Raw genomic sequence first — 16,750 nt, 5'->3', positions numbered from 1 at the left:
ATTTTTCTTAAATGCCTATTACATGCTAGGCACTACACCCTGTATTAGGAGTAGAAAGACAGAAATTAAATAGTTTCTGCTCTTTAGGGAAGGTGCATTTTACTGGTGGAAAACAGGTGCACGCATAGATGTACACAGAGTCAGGGCAGTCATTATTTGTGGGGGCCATAGGGAGAGCACCTGAAGATCGCAAAACGGCACTTGAAGGATGCCTGGAAGGGAGTTGGTGATTGCATGAGAAGGTGGGAGAGCATGCCAGCCATGGAGAGCGCTTTGCTGTGCACATGTAACAAGAGAAGGCCGGAGGAGCTTCTGAGTCGAGGGTGTGGGAGAAAGCGATAGAAAATCAGCTTAGAAAAATATTCTGGAGCTAGATCACGAAGGACTCTAAATGTCAAACACAGGAGTTTGCATCCTATCTTGAAGGCAGAAGGAAAGACATGGAAGATTATTATTTTTTTTTAAGAAAAATCTGAGAAACATTTATTAAATGCCCATTTTATGCAAGATCCTGGCTGGAGGCCAGGGCTGCAAACACAAGCAAGTCTCTGCCCTCCCTGCATTCTTCTAGTGTTACATGTCACTGTACATTGAAAGTGAAAGTATGGTATTTCTATGAATACCTGATGGGGGTGGGGGGGAGAATGACCTCCTTCTTATACCCGTTGGGTTGGAGAACCCCATGCGACTGTCAGGTGTAGATACCCAGCATGCATTTGACGGTGCTCTAATGGAGAAGGCTGGATATGTATGGAGATGATAACCGATCCATTCACCAAAAGAGAGCGAAAGGGAGGCCTAGGACAGGGTTAGGAGGTGGGGCACAAGTATCACTCCAGCAAAAGAAGCAGAGGAGGAATGGTTAGAAAGGTCAGAGAGGAGCTAGGAGGGAACAGTGTCACCCACAATAAGGAGGGAGTTTTCAGGAGAAGACGGTAAGTCACCAGCATCACTGTTTGATTGCGACAGGTTTTGTAAAACTGCTCCATTTTCTATAGTGAAAATTGGTTTTACTTTGTTAATTCGTTTTCATATTAATTTCAAATAAATATTTCTTAGCACATGCAACGTCATTAATAGGTATAAAGTACTTGGCATTACTTAGCATTTATAAAGAATTGTATTAGATGCTGTGGGAGATAGAAAGATGAATAAAACTTGACCTTTTCCACAATGGTTTCTTACCATGTTGTGGATTGATAATGTATGCAAACAAATAAATATAATTTACTGATAAGAGATACTCATTTATGTTCTCTCCATGTCTTCCTGGGATGTTAATGTTTAATAGGAAACTAGCAGGAAGTTTTACCTTGTGAATTAGCTGGGCTGCTGACCAGAATCCCCTCATGTGTTTCCATGGCTGCCTCCCAGCACTTCTGGTAGTAACTTCATAAGTGTTTGGGGTCATGCTCACAGGGCTGTGCTTCTCAGCCGTGAACCCTTCCTTGACACGTTCCCTCCCTCAGTTACTAGCACCACCCCCATGCTCGGCTTTCCTCATAGTATACTTTGTTGTAAATGTTTTATTTTTTGTTCTTTCTGACTCCATTCCTGGCTCAGTGTGGACACTTAATAAACATGTCAATCCTGTCACCAGGCCTGCATTTAAAGTTTGCTAGCCCTTTTAGAGCTTAAGCTCAGCTAGAATAGTCCTGAAGTTCTGGGGCATTTATTTCCAAGCCCCTGTGAGGCTTCAGAGAAGTGTGGCTAGGTTTTCTTTGCCCTACACTTGTGGTGCATTTCAATGCTAATCTTGTGTCATCAGAACAAATTCTTCCATTCTCATAAAACAGTATATCCAGGTTCAGTCACAATTAAATAATTGTGGGCAAACTAGCATAGGCAGCTCTTATTTCCAAACGTGAACTTGCTCTGAGCTATTCATAGCTGTGTTATCACTACTCCTGCCTGGGATTGGGCCAACCTGGGAATCTTCGCCTCCGCAGCGTCAGCAGAACGCCCTGAAGTACGTGACGGAGGAGTGGTGTCAGATAGAGTACGAGCTGCTGCGGGAGCGAGGGCTCTGGGGCCCCCCCATTGGCTCCCATCTGGACAAATGGATGTTGGAGATGACCGAGGGGCCGTGCAGAATGAGGAAGAAAATGGTCCGCAATGACATGTTCTACAACCACTACCCCTATGTGCCAGACACCGAGCAAGAGACGAGCGTGCTGGTGAGTACGCCCGCTTGGCTACTGTATAGCTGCTGTTCAGATTCCTCTGTTCTTTTGTAAGCTTTTTTAGGTTATTCTACATGTTACCTCAAATAGCCTACCTGAAAGCCTGACTTCATTTTAATGAGCAGCTTGCTGATTTGTTTTCTCTCCTGTTGAAAACTATTTGGTGTATTTAGGAGATGGACAGAACTGTGGAATATAGTCGTGTTGGTACTATATTGCTTTGTTATAATTCTTTTGTTGGATTTGTGATTTCATTGATTACAGGATGTTTGGCACCTTCTCACAACTGATAGTCTTAAAGAGTTGTCTGAATCCCTGAGATCTGTGACTTTCCCAGGTTTACATGGCCAGAATGGGTCTGGAGGAGAAATTTTACTCCAGGGGCCCCTCTCTGCTAGTTTCCACTCAAGGGTCATTGGGTGTTGTAGCTCTTTATGAAGATGGGCATTTTCCTTCTAGATCCTGACAATGACATCACTAGTTAGAGAGCTAGAGTTAACTATGTTTTCCCTTAGAGCCTTTCATTTTTTTTTTCATTCTGCATATAACAGACAGCCCAAACAGTTTCTGGTTTTAGATATCTACACAAAGAAAATAATCCTTTCATGTATTTTCAGAATCTTTTACCAGCATAGTTTATAAGCTTGTGACTTTATAACAGATACTTCACAGGTATTTTATTTTATCTAATCCTATACCCTATCAACAAATGCAGACCACAGGTCCTCCATCTCTTAGTTAGTGGTGGCCAGCCTTCTGAGAACGAGCCTCTCAAAATTCACCGGACTGTTCCTTGACAGACACATCCATATTTGAAATCTTTCTTGCCTGATAGGGCCTACTGAAATGCCTTTAAATATGCAGGATCACCCTCCCCCTTCCTGACCCTCCCCCCAGGAAGGCATCAGGGGATGGATTTCAGGGGAGATTATCACAGATACTCCTGCTTCTGCCACTATCCTTCTAGTTACCCAGGTTTTCACCCCCTTGTGATCACCACTCATAGCCAACAAATTAACAAATCTTGTTGAATCTCCCTCAACTTACATCTGAACCCTTTCCTCCACTCCCATAGCCCCCACTGGCATTCAGGCCCTCCTTTCCCCTCATCTGAAAAGTGCAGTAGCTGTCTTATTGGGCTCTGCCCCAAGTCTCTCCCCTCTCCTGTACAGTTGTTACACACCAAAGCGATATGACGGAAGTCCCAGCCTGACCGCGTCAGTCCCTTGCTTAAGAAGTTCCAGAGCATCTTCTTCCCACTGGTTAAAGTACTAATTCTTCCATTTGTCATCAAAGGCCTCACGGTCTGTCTTGACCAGCCCTATCCTCCTTCACACACTTGACATTTTAGCCAAACCGGCCTCCTGCCTCTCCCCGTGTGTGACGCAGCACCTCCTGTGCCTGGGCACACTGGACACACTGTCCTACATGCCTGGCAGGCCCTCTCTTCACTACCACCTCGTGGCATCCCTAGCTGCCTTCAGAGCACTTCTGACACCACCTCCTAGTGCCCCCAGAAGTTAGGTTGTCTGCTGTATACATTTTACTTTGCTGTCTATACATCTGTCCCACTTCATTCTAAGTATGTGCTGGTTCTCCGTCTTGAAGCCAGAGACTCTGTTTCTCCCACACCTAGCACAGTTCCTGTCACCTAGAAGGTTTTCTAATACATGACTCACGAGGAGGGATTCACCCTCCTCATTAAATTTTAAAAGTTGCAGAAAGTCATATGAGGATCAGGGCCAGCGCCCCAGGATGAGATGCGCTTTAACGCTCACTGAGCCCTTTCATGAGTAAATATTCACTAATAGATTGACTTTTTCTGTGAGCTCCTCAGTTCTATGAATGGTGTAGCATTGCTGTCATTACAAGTTGTAATGTGATGAGACCTAAATCGACTTTTCTTCTTTCTCGTCTTCCACATCTGCTTGGTCATCAGAGCCTGTCGGTTCTGCCTCCGGGAGTCACCTCACTTCCGTTCCTCTCTGCTCCCTTGGCCACTTCTCCCCTGAACAGTAACAGGCTCCTCCAAATGAGGCTCCCTTCCTCCAGATTCCCCTTCTTCAGTCTGGCCTCTACACAGCTGCCAGAGCCACATCATTACTGCTCAAGAAAGAAGTCTTCAGGAACTCACCACACTCCTTACTCTGTCATTCAAGCCCACAGTCTAGCTCCAGCCTCCCTTACCACAGCCATTTCATGGTAGCCTCCTTCATGTTCAGCTAAGCAGTACAATGGTTACAGTACCAGGCCTGGAGTTAGGGAGTCTCATCTTCTTGAGTTCAAATCTGGCTTCAGACACTCTGGGCAAGTTACTGAACCTCATTTGCTTCCATTTCCTAATGAGCTGGAGAAAGAAGTGACAAAATGGGGCGGCTAGGTGGCGCAGTGGATAGAGCACCGGCCCTGGAGTCAGGAGGACCTGAGTTCAAATCCAGCCTCAGACACTTAACACTTACTAGCTGTGTGACCCTGGGCAAGTCACTTAACCCCAATTGCCTCACACACACACAAAAAAAAAAATTAAAAAAAAAAAAAAAGAAGTGACAAAATACTCCAGTATCTTTGCCAAGAAAAGCCCAAATAGGGTTGCAGAGTCGTACCTGACTGAAATGACTGACCCGAAGCCTCCTTCACACACTATAGACTTATATCGCACTGGAGTAACTCATTACTATACAGTTTTGTGAATAAATCCCATTATCTCATCATGCTTCCTCATGCTCGGAACAAACTCCCATCCATACCTTCATCTCTGTGTACTGACATGGGCCCAATCAGCAATGCTACTATCTCCCTAAATGTCTTGGGTCTCTGCTCTCTTCTACATACTTAGGTATTTTCTTTCCAGCTTGTACTATGTTCACTTGCATACAGAGATCATCCTCCTTTTAAATTGTAAACTTCTTGAGGGCCAAGATCTCATCCTCAGTGTTTGTGTCATTAAGTTGGATCGAACAGACTATGAATCCAGATTCCAGGCTCTTACTACTATGCCACCATTGCCTTTCAAAGAAGACTTTTGGAGGTGCAGAGCTTCCTTTAAAGTAGACCTTACCAAATCTGCACTAAAGCAATATCTGATACTCTTAATGTGCTCCCGAGGGTCACAGTGTTCATGTTGAACTGGGGAATAGCAATGATCTTGTACGTCACTAAAACGCGTTCATTTTTTCTTTCTTTTGCTGGGTATCATTTCCCCTAGACTACTAGTACAGTGGCCGCATAGGGGCCACATTCCCCTGCAGAATGGCACAGGAGCATCGACTTGGCCTAGTCTAAGCCTGAGACATGGTGTGGCTTAGGCCTGCAAGTGCCACCCCCCTCCCCCCTAGCCTTAGCTGCCCTAGTACCAGGGATTACAAACTGCCAATCTGCATGTGAAAGAAGGGCTTCTAAGCAGTTATTTCACGTCTGCCCCTCACTATCTAGGGTATAGTTGTGAGCTGTATCTACAGTGCAGTGGAAACAGCTCCTGTGTGCTGTCATGTAGGACAATCTGAGTAAAGTGTAAAGTGATGCCCTGGGTTTCAAATATATTCTGTTGCTTCCTTTTAGTTATTCTGCACTGTGTGCAGCTCTTAATGTCCCATGCAGTTTGTGCCAAATCACTCCAGATAATGGGCAGGAAAAGGTCATTTAGCAAGGAATTCGGGGTCAATGTTTTGTTTTGTTTTTGTTAACAAGCATTTTATTTTATTGCTTATTTCATTAGCACTATTTATCAGGGTTGCTATATTAGCATTGCGCAGTTAGTAGAATGTAGTATTCAGCATCAGAAAGACCTGGGTTCAAATTCTGCCTCTGACTCTTAACTAGCTGTGTGATCTGGACAGATCACATATAGTAGCATAACTTTAGAACTTGAGAGGACCTTAGATGCCATTGAGTCCAACCCCCTCGTTTTACAGATGAGTAAACTGAGGCCCAGAGAGTTTAAATCACTTGCCCAGGGTCGCATAGCTGGAAGGGTTCAAAGGCAGGATTTGATTCTTGTTCTCTCTGAGCTTCAGGTTTCTCATCTGTAAAATGAGGGTGGAAGTACTTGTAATTCTTACATCATGAGGTTTATCTGCCTCTCAGATGACATCATGTATATGAAGAGCTTTGCAGACTCTGAAGTGCTAGATAAAGGCATTTGTGTCATAGTGAATAGAGAGCGGGCTCAGAGCTCCCTGAGCTCAAGATTGATGCTTCCTGGCAGTATGACCCTCCACAAGCCATCCAACCTCCCCCTGCCCTGCCCAAGGTAGCTCTCTAAGGCGACAAGTTGCAGAGAAAGTGCCCACCTGTATTGGTAGTGAGAGTTTCCTCATCTGGGAATTCTACGTCTTAATGAAATCACAGGTCCACTCCTGATTCCTATTTATATCCCTATGTAATTGTCGGTTGTTGTCATTGTTGTTGTTGTTATAGGTTCTCAATTAAACAAGTCAATCCTAAAGTATTGATCACCAGGTTGAAGATACTATTGAGCATTAGGTTTTTCTTTCTCTTTCTTTTTTTTTGGTGAGGCAATTGGGGTTAAGTGACTTGCCCAGGGTCACACAGCTAGTAAGTGTTAAGTGTCTGAGGCCCGATTTGAACTCAGGTACTCCTAACTCCAGGGCCGGTGCTCTATCTACTGCGCCACCTAGCTGTCCCGAGCATTAGGTTTTTCTACCTTCTGTGGCAGCAGGTCTCAGAATGTGGTCCACAGACCATTGGAGGTCCTTGAGACCCTTCCAAGGGGTCCAAGAGATTAAAAAGTATTTTATAATAATGTTAAGACATTATTTGCCTATTAAAATATTCCTCCCTCTTTCAACAACCCGTGTATGAGTCTGAATTTTCTTCATCTGCTTCAAAATGACATAAGGGGCGGTTGGTGGTTCAGTGGCCCTGGAGGCAAGAAGGCCTGAGTTCAAAATCTGGCATCAGACACCTAATAGTCATGGGACCTTAGGCAAGTCTTTTAAACTTTCCTCATATGTAAAAGGGAGGATAATAACAGCATCTACACCCGCCCCCAAAGTTGTTGTGAGGATCTAATGAGACAATATTTGTAAAGCCTTAACATAGTGCTTGGCATATAGTATGTGCTATATAAATGTGAGCTGCTGCTATGATGCTTATGACTGTGATTATATTGCAATAGATTAAATGCAGAAGCAAATAAGAGAATCCAGCTATTTTATTAAGCCAGACATTTAAGAGAGTTTTAAAAGTATGTGCTTCTCTTCACACCATTTTTTTCTTTTAGAAAATACAGTTTTCATAAAAATATGTAATAGGTATGTTGTTATTTTCAAATGAATAAATAATTTTTTTTAAGTTTTCAATTAATTTCTTTTGTGGTAAATATCACTAGATAGAACTCAGATAAACAGAAATTCTATTAGATCCTCCCTATTTTTTTAGAATGTTAAGGGGTGCCAAAACTTAAAAGTTCAAGATCCTCTATTCTATGAATTTCAGTGAGGTGACACTGGATAGAATGTGGAACATAACAACCAAGTTCAAACTCCAGCTCAGACACTAGTTCTGTGACCCTTAGCCAGTCACTTAACCTCTGTCTGCCTCAGTTTCCCCATTGTAAAATGAAGATAATAATAGAACGTCCCTACCAAGGTTGTTGTGAAAATCAAATGAGATATTATATCAAGCCCCATGCAAGGCGATTTTTTAGGTTTTAGGCTTTATACAGTATGTATGTATGTGCATGTCTGTGTGTGTGTGCATGTCTGTGTTTGTGTGTATGAGAGAGTTATAAGAGTTTGTACTGATCTTCAACAACAGTAGATATTTTTATGTTTTTTTCTTTAATTACTTTGTCATAAAATAATCATAAAATTCAAAATTTCATCACATCAAGCAGCTTAAACTTCAAAATTTACTTTCTTTGAGTTATAGCTCATATCTAGAGTATCTTAGCTTATATTTCACCAGTAACTCAAGAAAGTGTTGCTGTCCCACATAGACACACACACACACACACACACACACACACACACACACACACACACACACGCGCGCGATTTTTTTTTTCTGATCTCTCTGTACTTAATCCCCTGTTTTCAGTCCGCCACCCCAAGTAAGCAGCTTGACTCTCCTGATGATACCATCCCTCAAAAGGTAAAGCATAAAGTACCATAAAAGAATGTCCACCACACGTACCATCTTTAATGCATGATAGACCGGACTAACTTAAAAGATACTTTAAAGTTTAAAGATTTAGTACATTCACGCTGAAGTGTGCTCTTCTCTCCTTGGCCAATCTGCCTAATCATTTCTGTAGCATTTGAATGTTGCTCACTAACAGGCTAAATTGTCACTGCTTTTAATAAAACTTATATTGGCTTTAGTAATGGGTCGTGCTTGATAAATGTTATTTACATAGAAGAAAGAACCTTGTAAAATTCAAGATTTGGGTTTGGTTTTTTGTTTTTGTTTTTGTTTTTGTTTTTTTTGGTGGGGGGAAGTGAGGAGGCAATGTAGAAATGGATAGAAAGGGCCAAAAAATGGTGTCATTTATCAGAAAGAATGAACCTTTTAAAATTCATGACTAAAATAAAAGGTGTAGGTTATTTTATTATTCTTTATTGGCCGGTTGAATGCAGTTTGAATTCTTCTCAAAAAACATTGGAATGTCTCAAAAGTATTTAAAGAAAGAATTTAACAGATGAGAATCATAGCTCTCTGCAACAATCCCTTAGATACTCTTTTATATCTATATATTCACTAACTCTGCTTTCATTTATTTTGAAATAAGTACTTTATAAATACTTTAGTACCCCTATTTTTTTTAAAGGATTTTATTCCCATAGTATAAGAGGCTTATACTAGTCTTCTTAATTTTCACTGTTAGAGAATTCTTAGGACACTTTCCATTGGATAGCTCTCCTTCTAAGGAGAGCTTTATTCTAATGTTTTATATATTTTGTTTTTATATTGTTTAATTTCTGTTCCCTGTTTATCATTCCTATTCTTCATTTAAAGTTCATTCACTGGGGGCAGCTAGATGGCACAGTGGATAAAGCACCGGCCCTGGATTCAGGAGTACCTGAGTTCAAATCCGGCCTCAGACACTTGACACTTACTAGCTGTGTGACCCTGGGCAAGTTACTTAACCCTCATTGCCCCACCAAAAAATAAAATAAATAAATAAATAAAGTTCATTCACTGATATTGTTATGGACTTAATAGGAGGTAATTTGGTTAAATGTTTCTATATCAAAACTATCTTCATTTTCAAAAACACTCCACATTGGGTCAATTTTATATTACTGCATATGTCACATGAGCAGAAAGTATGCTTAACCTGATCATAGCAGGACAGGTAATATCCATATTTATACATCAGCAGATAATACCATGTCACATCATGTTTAGTTGCAGACTGAGGAATATATTAAAAGTTAATTTGTTGACATGAAAGGAAAAATGTATAGCAAATACATATGAGAAATGAAGATTCTACAACATAGTTCTCATCACAGGCTTATGCCCAAGTGTTGATGAAAACTCTTGATCCAAAATATTCTATTCCATCTTAGTTCTATCCAAAAAAAAGTTTGAATGGTTGAGACATATGAACCCTTCCCTTCATTGGGTTTGTGATCTTAGTGTTTAATTTCATATGCTGTCTCAGACCCTTATCTTCATATTGGTTGTTTTTGAAGGGGAAATGTTAACAGGGCAAGTAGAGAACCATTTTTAAATAAGAAGGAAATATGCCTCACCTTGTAATATATCTAAGGTTTTCCTACAGCTCACTACTTTATTCCTTTTTAAATGTCCCTCCTAATTACATGATTACTTAAATTGAAAATTAATTCACAAACATATGTCTTCTTTTACACAGATATAGGAAGCAAAACTAGAATTGCATTCAATTTTGTTTCATAAATATAGGAATTCTTTGCCCAGTGTCCATGATTAATCTGTTCAGAAAGGATATTAGAGACATGGTGGGGCAAGAGGTATGGTACTGGTCACTTCCATAGAAATGATATAAATGGATGCTCAGTTGAGCAGATCAGCTACTATAGTGGGCTTGTGGCTTTATAAAGGGATTTGCGGGGCAGCTAGGTGGCTCAGTGGATAAAGCACCAGCCCTGGATTCAGGAGGACCTGAGTTCAAATCTGGCCTCAGGTACTTGACACTTACTAGCTGTGTGACCCTGGACAAGTCACTTAACCCCACTTGCCTCACCCCCCCAAAAAATCAATGTGAAAAAATATAAAGATATTTGCTTATAATCTAAAGTCTATATTGACTATCGGAAGACAGTGTTAGTTGGGGCAATGTTATATGGAATATACCTGAATATATGTCCTTGGAAGAAGAGTTATTTCCTTAAGGCAGCATGGTGTAATGGATAGATAGGAAAAGTAAAACCTTTTAAGTCCTGTCTTGATATATGCTGGCTCTGTGACCATGAGCAAATCATTTGACTTCTCAGTGTCCCAGGGAGTTCCCTGAGACAATAAGATATGAAGCCAACTAAGTTGCTCATTTGGATCAGTGGAGAGACTTCCCCATTGGCAATGAAATCACAGTCCCAGACCCAATAAATAGATAGATAGATAGACAGACAGACAGACAGACAGACAGACAGACAGACAGACAGACAGACAGACTGACTGACAGACTGACTGACAGACAGATAGATAGATAGATGAGTGAATCAGCATGATTGTATTCCAAAACTCTACTGTAGATTTATATAGGTGAAACAGAAAGGCAAGAGCATGGCAAGTAAAGAGAGGATGAGATAGGTAGAAGATCACATGAGTCTTTCAGCTGATCTTTATCAGCACCCAGCATTCTGAGCCTTAGTGCTTCAGGGGGCCCTAAGGCCAAAAGGTAAAAGCCAGTGCACCAAGTACCCAGGGGACCTAGGTCCAAATCAACCCGGGCCAATACCCATCCCTAAAGCACAGCTGGAGATGGAATATGTCCCCAGCACAGAGCCCCCAATTCAAGAACTAAGAATGGAGGTAAAGAATTACAATAGATCCAGAGATACCCCAAATGAGTGACTCCATAACAATTTCAAGCAGAAAGTGAAACAAAAACAAAAACAAAAAAGAGGAAAGAATGAGTTTTCTGCAAACACTATGTGAATACTAGAAGGAATGCAGCAAGGGATCTAAAAAAGATGAAATAAAGGCTCTGACAGAAAGAATTAGATGCAGAATAAATAGTTTAGAACAGAAAGTGGTAGAACTTACCCCAGGACCAGATTCCCTAAAAATTACAATGGACCAGAAAGAAATGAATGACTTCAGGAGACAGAAAAAAACATACTAGATTAAAAATTTAAGAGCTGAAAGAAAGAAAATATAAAATCTCTGCTCTGAAAAATAAGTCAAAGAGAAAATAATTTAAGAATCAATAGACTCGAGGCAGCTAGGTGGTACAGTAGATAAAGCACTGTCCCTGGATTCAGGAGGACCTGAGTTCAAATCCAGTGTCAGACACTTGACACTAGCTGTGTGACCTTGGGCAAGTCACTTAAACCTCATTGCCCCACCATAAAACAAAAACAAAAACAAAACAAAAGTTAAAAAAAAGAATCAATAGACTCCCTGAAAGCCATGATAAAAAAGAAACCTATATACTATATTTTAAGAAATCATAGATGACAACTGCCCAAGATAAATTAGAACCAGGAGGGCCAAGCAAAGATAGAAAAAATTCATCAATCACCTGCTGAAAAGAACTCCAAAAGGAAAATTTCTGGGAATTTCATGACCAAAATCCAGAGCATTCACAACATAGTAAGGACAAAAAGGGAAAAAAATACTGCAGACATCCAGAAAGAAGCAGTTTAGATACCCAAGAACAAGAGTCAGAATCACCCAAGAACTGGCAAATTCATCTCTGAACCAGAATAGTTGGGATATCTCAGAAAGCAAAGGATAGGGGCTTAAACTAAAAATACCTTACCTTTCAAAACTATGGGGAGAAAAAAATGGATCTTTAATGGAGTAGAGGACTGTCAAGCTTTTCTAATTGAAAGATCATAGCTGAGTAGGAATTTTGAAATAAAAACACAAGATTCAGAAGAAACCTAGAAAGGCAAATTTATGTGTCGGCAGTTGGAAGGAGCTGACTGTGGGGCAGTTCAGCCCAATATGGGCAGGACTACAGAGGGCGTTTTTCTGATGCTTTCCACTGCTAATCACTATTTCTGAGGGTGTAAAACTATTGATGTTTTTATCATTTCCCAATATGGACATCATCACAATATTTAAAATATATATATATATATCCTATATCATATACAAAGTCATAATACAAAAGACAAAATGCCAAAAGAGCTTCTTTATGGGACATTAATTTGTCCACAATTAAAGCAAGTGCACATTTCTCCATCGTATTAAAGACAGTTCTGTACTTACTGATTACTGACTAACATTCGGGAAATACGAAACCTAAAAATATATTTGTCCAGCACCTCCCCTCGATAAATTTATATTTTCAGTGCTTCTAGCTCTCTTGTTCCATAGAAAGATAGTCTAATACACCTTTCCTTTGATTGTTTTTTAGAAGCCTGCTCGATACCGGAGAGCAATTAGCTATGACAGTAAGGAATACTACATGCGACTAGCTTCTGGAAACCCGGCCTTTGTCCAAGACGCCATTGTAGAAAGTTCTGAAGGAGAGTCTACACAGCAGGAGCCGGAGCACGGGGAAGACACGATTGCCAAAGTTAAAGGTCAGAATAAGTACTTGTTCCAGGATTATATAGGTTTGCTGTCCATGCCAAAGCTGGAGAATCAGACATCATTTAATTGTTGTCCACTGTGTGTTATATGCTAGCCAGCTATTTGATGACACCCATAGTTTATACACCTTGGCATCACACTCCAGGGAACTTAGTTATTTTAAGCTAATACTCTACTAGACAATTTCTGGGTTTGTCACTGATGCATTGTAACTAACAGGAAGTGGCCGTCTCACTTCTGGGGCCAAAGGGATTGCCCTAACATTTTTCTAACTACGTGGCTACAATTGGACAGTAGTCCTGAAAACAATCTAGGGCTTGTGCTGACCTCCAAGCTCAATATGAGTCAACAGTGTGGTGTGACCACCAAAAACACTCACGTGATTTGGAGCAGGATTAAGGGAGATAGAGACAGAGCTTACAGATAAGAGTCCTACAGAACTCTCCCCTTTTCAGAACTTATCTGGAGTCTTGGGTTCAGGTCTGCAGACAGTGATTTAAGAACAGTGATAAGCTAGAGTCTAGAGGAAGGTTCCTGAGGATGGTGAAGGGCTTTGAGTTCATAGCATATGAAAATTGGTCAAAGGCACAAGGCATTCTTGGTCTGAAGAAGAGAGGACATGGGGGAGATCTGACACCTACCTTCAAATAACTGAAGCATCATCACATGGAGATGGGATGAGACGAGGCCCTAGGAGTCAGAGCCAGGAGCGATGGGGGGAGCTACAGAAAGGGCAGCTTAGGCTCCATGTCAAGGGAACTTCCTCACATTAGAGCTGTCCAGAAGTGGAGCGGACGGCCAGGAAACATGGCGGATTCTCCTCCTTCAAGGTTGCCAGGCAGAGACTGCATGAGCACTTGCATGAAGAGGCCATCCGTCCATGAATGGCTTAGGTTACATGGTCCTGAGATCCCTTTCTGTTCTCAAGTTCTGGGGTTCCTGGACTTGGGATGATCCTCAGAAATTGCTGAGATACTCTTATCCTAATTTGCTTTTCTTTGAGGGGGAAATGAAATCTGATTTAACGTTAATAGATTGTTGTATAATCTAGTAGAAAGAGAAATGTATTATGTGTTGAAATTTGTATTCCCAACAACTCCAGTATTGATTTGCTACATGAATTTAAGTAAATAACTCTTTTTTTTTTTCTTTGCGGGGCAATGAGGGTTAAGTGACTTGCCCAGGGTCACACAGCTAGTAAGTGTCAAGTGTCTGAGGCCGGATTTGAACTCAGATCCTCCTGAATCCAGGGCTGGTGCTTTATCCACTGCACCACCTAGCTGCCCTCTATTAACTCTTTTATTTACTTTCATAAGGAGGCTCTTTCAAATGTCTTTCTAATTATCCATGGTTCCTTTGTTTTTATTTCCTTTATCAGTAGTTAGAATGTCCATATGGATATGATTCAGTGATTTGAACAACAAAGACTAGACATTCAAAATATCTGCATTTAAGTTAATATTTATAAGTAAAACTAAACTGAAATTCTTAACACCTTCTGTTCCTTTTTTTAAAAACCACTTCACTATCACCACTGTGGAAATAGCAGGAGGCCACAAGGATAAAGATCCATATTCTATTTTTATCTTTTTCATTAGTTGCTGTGGCAAAAAAAGTTCATTACCTGTTGGCCATCCTGTTAGTGACTAACTAATCTACATTCAGCTAGACCAGATTCCAATTAATGCAAATAATGATTTCCCCCTGAAATAGTTGCATGTATTCAAATTCCCGCAGTGTTTTTCTGTCAGGCTGAAACAATTTACCATTTTTTACATATTCATAACTTCAAGAAGCAAACATTTAAACATATGCAACCATTACAAGGAATTTATTGTTCATGCTGAAAGAGGCCTGGCTCTGGATGCGGTCTGTGGTGGGAATTGTGCTCAAAGTCTTTGGTAGGACTGGCCAGAGCTTTTATAATGCTGACATCATTTTTGAGAATCCAGAATTGCCTCTAACCTAGGAGTTTTTATATTTCTATTTTCTTTTTACATTTTAACAAAAATCATTTGGTTAATTTTTCCATTTCTCTGTTGTTTTTACTCTCCTTTTATGGAGACGCTTGCCTTAGAGAATCACATAAGTATGCCAGTTATTTCTCTTACTCTTTCATGGGTACGTCAGGGGCTTTGGAGCCGAGTGATCCTGAGCAAGGCAATGAACTGCTCAAAGCCACCCTCATCTGCCAAATAGTGCGACCTCGGTGTAAAGTGCTCTGCAAATCTTGAAGCCCTTTGTAAAAGTGAGCTGCTGCTTTTTGAGTAGTTCACCCAGTACAGAAGGTTTCAGTCTGTGCGGCTCACCTCTTGGCAGACTGTTTTGGTTCTGAATCATTATGGATTTAGAGGGAAGATAATAGGGCTCTGAGAATGGTGAGGTGAAGAAGAGGGACTTCAGCCTCCTCATTTATCACACCATTTAGCAAACAGCACAGCAGTGAGTTAATTTTTTTGCGAGCCTGGGTTTGCAATTATAACTGAGATATATAGACCCTGTTGATTGATTTGATGGTACATGCCATTCTTTCCATTTATTCCTTGGGGCTCCCTGTCACCGACCTGTAACTTTTACATCTTCTCCCTGTTTCTGATCTTTACTTGGTAGAGGTGTTGATAATCAGGGAGAAGCACAAAAGGAAAGCAGCCCGGAGGCCAACTCTCAGAAGCATGGAGGTTATTTAGTTCACAAAACATATGATGTTCACCAAAAGACCAAGAGTTGATTGTAGTTGCTTTTATGATAAGCAGATAATTTGCTCATCATCGTGCATGCCCAAACTACTGCATACGTATCTCTAGAATGGTACTTCTCAGAGTATGCCACAAAGGTTTGCCCAAGTATTATGTGATCCAGTGCCTCCTAGTATTAACATGTGTAGTATGCTAACATCTATGTTTTTTATTTCTGGAAATAATTAATAATTAACATATAGCAGTCATTATTATCCTAGGGAAAACTATATTTACTGTGGATTCTACAGTAGTACTTGAAGCTAAGTGGCACCGTAGTAGATAGCATGCTGGGCCTGAAGTCAGGAAGACTCATCTTCATGAGTTCAAATCTGCCCTCAGATACTTACTAGCTGTGTGACCCTGGGCAAATCACTTAACTCTGTTTACCTCAGTTTCCTCATCTCTATAATGAGCTGGAGAAGGAAATGGCAAACTACTGAAGTATCTGTGCCAAGAAAACCCCCAATAGGGTCACAAAGAGTTGGACACAACTGCAGTGATCAAACAATGCCTTTAAAATACAGGTTCCAATAAACTCCCAGTACATAGTAGACACTTAATAAGTACTTGTTAATTGATTGACTCAGCCATAGATTTTTGTCCTAACCCCTAGTATGGCACTTTGCACATAGCAGCCACTTAATAAATGTTTATTAACTTGAATTGAGTTTAGGGTCCTCTATGGTGGCAAATGAGCTACTGTAGAGGTTGCTAAGTGGTTTGTGTCCACCAAAGATTTCACATCAAAGAAGTTTGAATTTCAATCCCCAAAACTATAGGAGATCAGGGTCTCGCTGCAACACCAATCCCTATGACAATAACAGTGATTTATTTGCTAATAACATTACAGGTCTGGTTAAACCTCCCCTGAAAAGATCCCGTTCTGCCCCTGATGGGGGGGATGAAGAAAACCAGGAACAACTACAAGACCAGATTGCTGAGGGCAGCTCCATAGAAGAGGAAGAGAAAACAGACAATGCGACGTTACTTCGCCTGCTAGAAGAGGGAGAGAAGGTATTGTGTTTCTAAAACATTTGATCTTGTTTGACCTAAGAACTTTAGTTCAGATACTTTTGGGGAGACTGCTCAGTGATTTAGTCAGTAAAGCACTTG

The 16,750-nt window shown here is 40.8% G+C and overlaps 1 protein-coding gene across 1 annotated transcript in view; it reads left to right on the top strand.

Moving 5' to 3' along the window:
* WDFY3 (WD repeat and FYVE domain containing 3) overlaps positions 1–16,750 on the top strand; it is a 332,419-nt gene that overhangs the window by 262,421 nt on the left and 53,248 nt on the right. Inside the window, 4 exon segments of the mRNA XM_043973480.1 lie at positions 1,950–2,177; positions 8,244–8,297; positions 12,721–12,889; positions 16,488–16,651. Of these exon segments, the coding sequence (XP_043829415.1) occupies positions 1,950–2,177; positions 8,244–8,297; positions 12,721–12,889; positions 16,488–16,651 (615 nt within the window).

This window comes from Dromiciops gliroides, chromosome 6 (genome assembly GCF_019393635.1).
Source record: "Dromiciops gliroides isolate mDroGli1 chromosome 6, mDroGli1.pri, whole genome shotgun sequence".
Taxonomy (NCBI): domain Eukaryota; kingdom Metazoa; phylum Chordata; class Mammalia; order Microbiotheria; family Microbiotheriidae; genus Dromiciops; species Dromiciops gliroides.
Note: the sequence above shows the minus strand (reverse complement) of the source record. Positions and strands in the feature narration are given on the sequence as shown.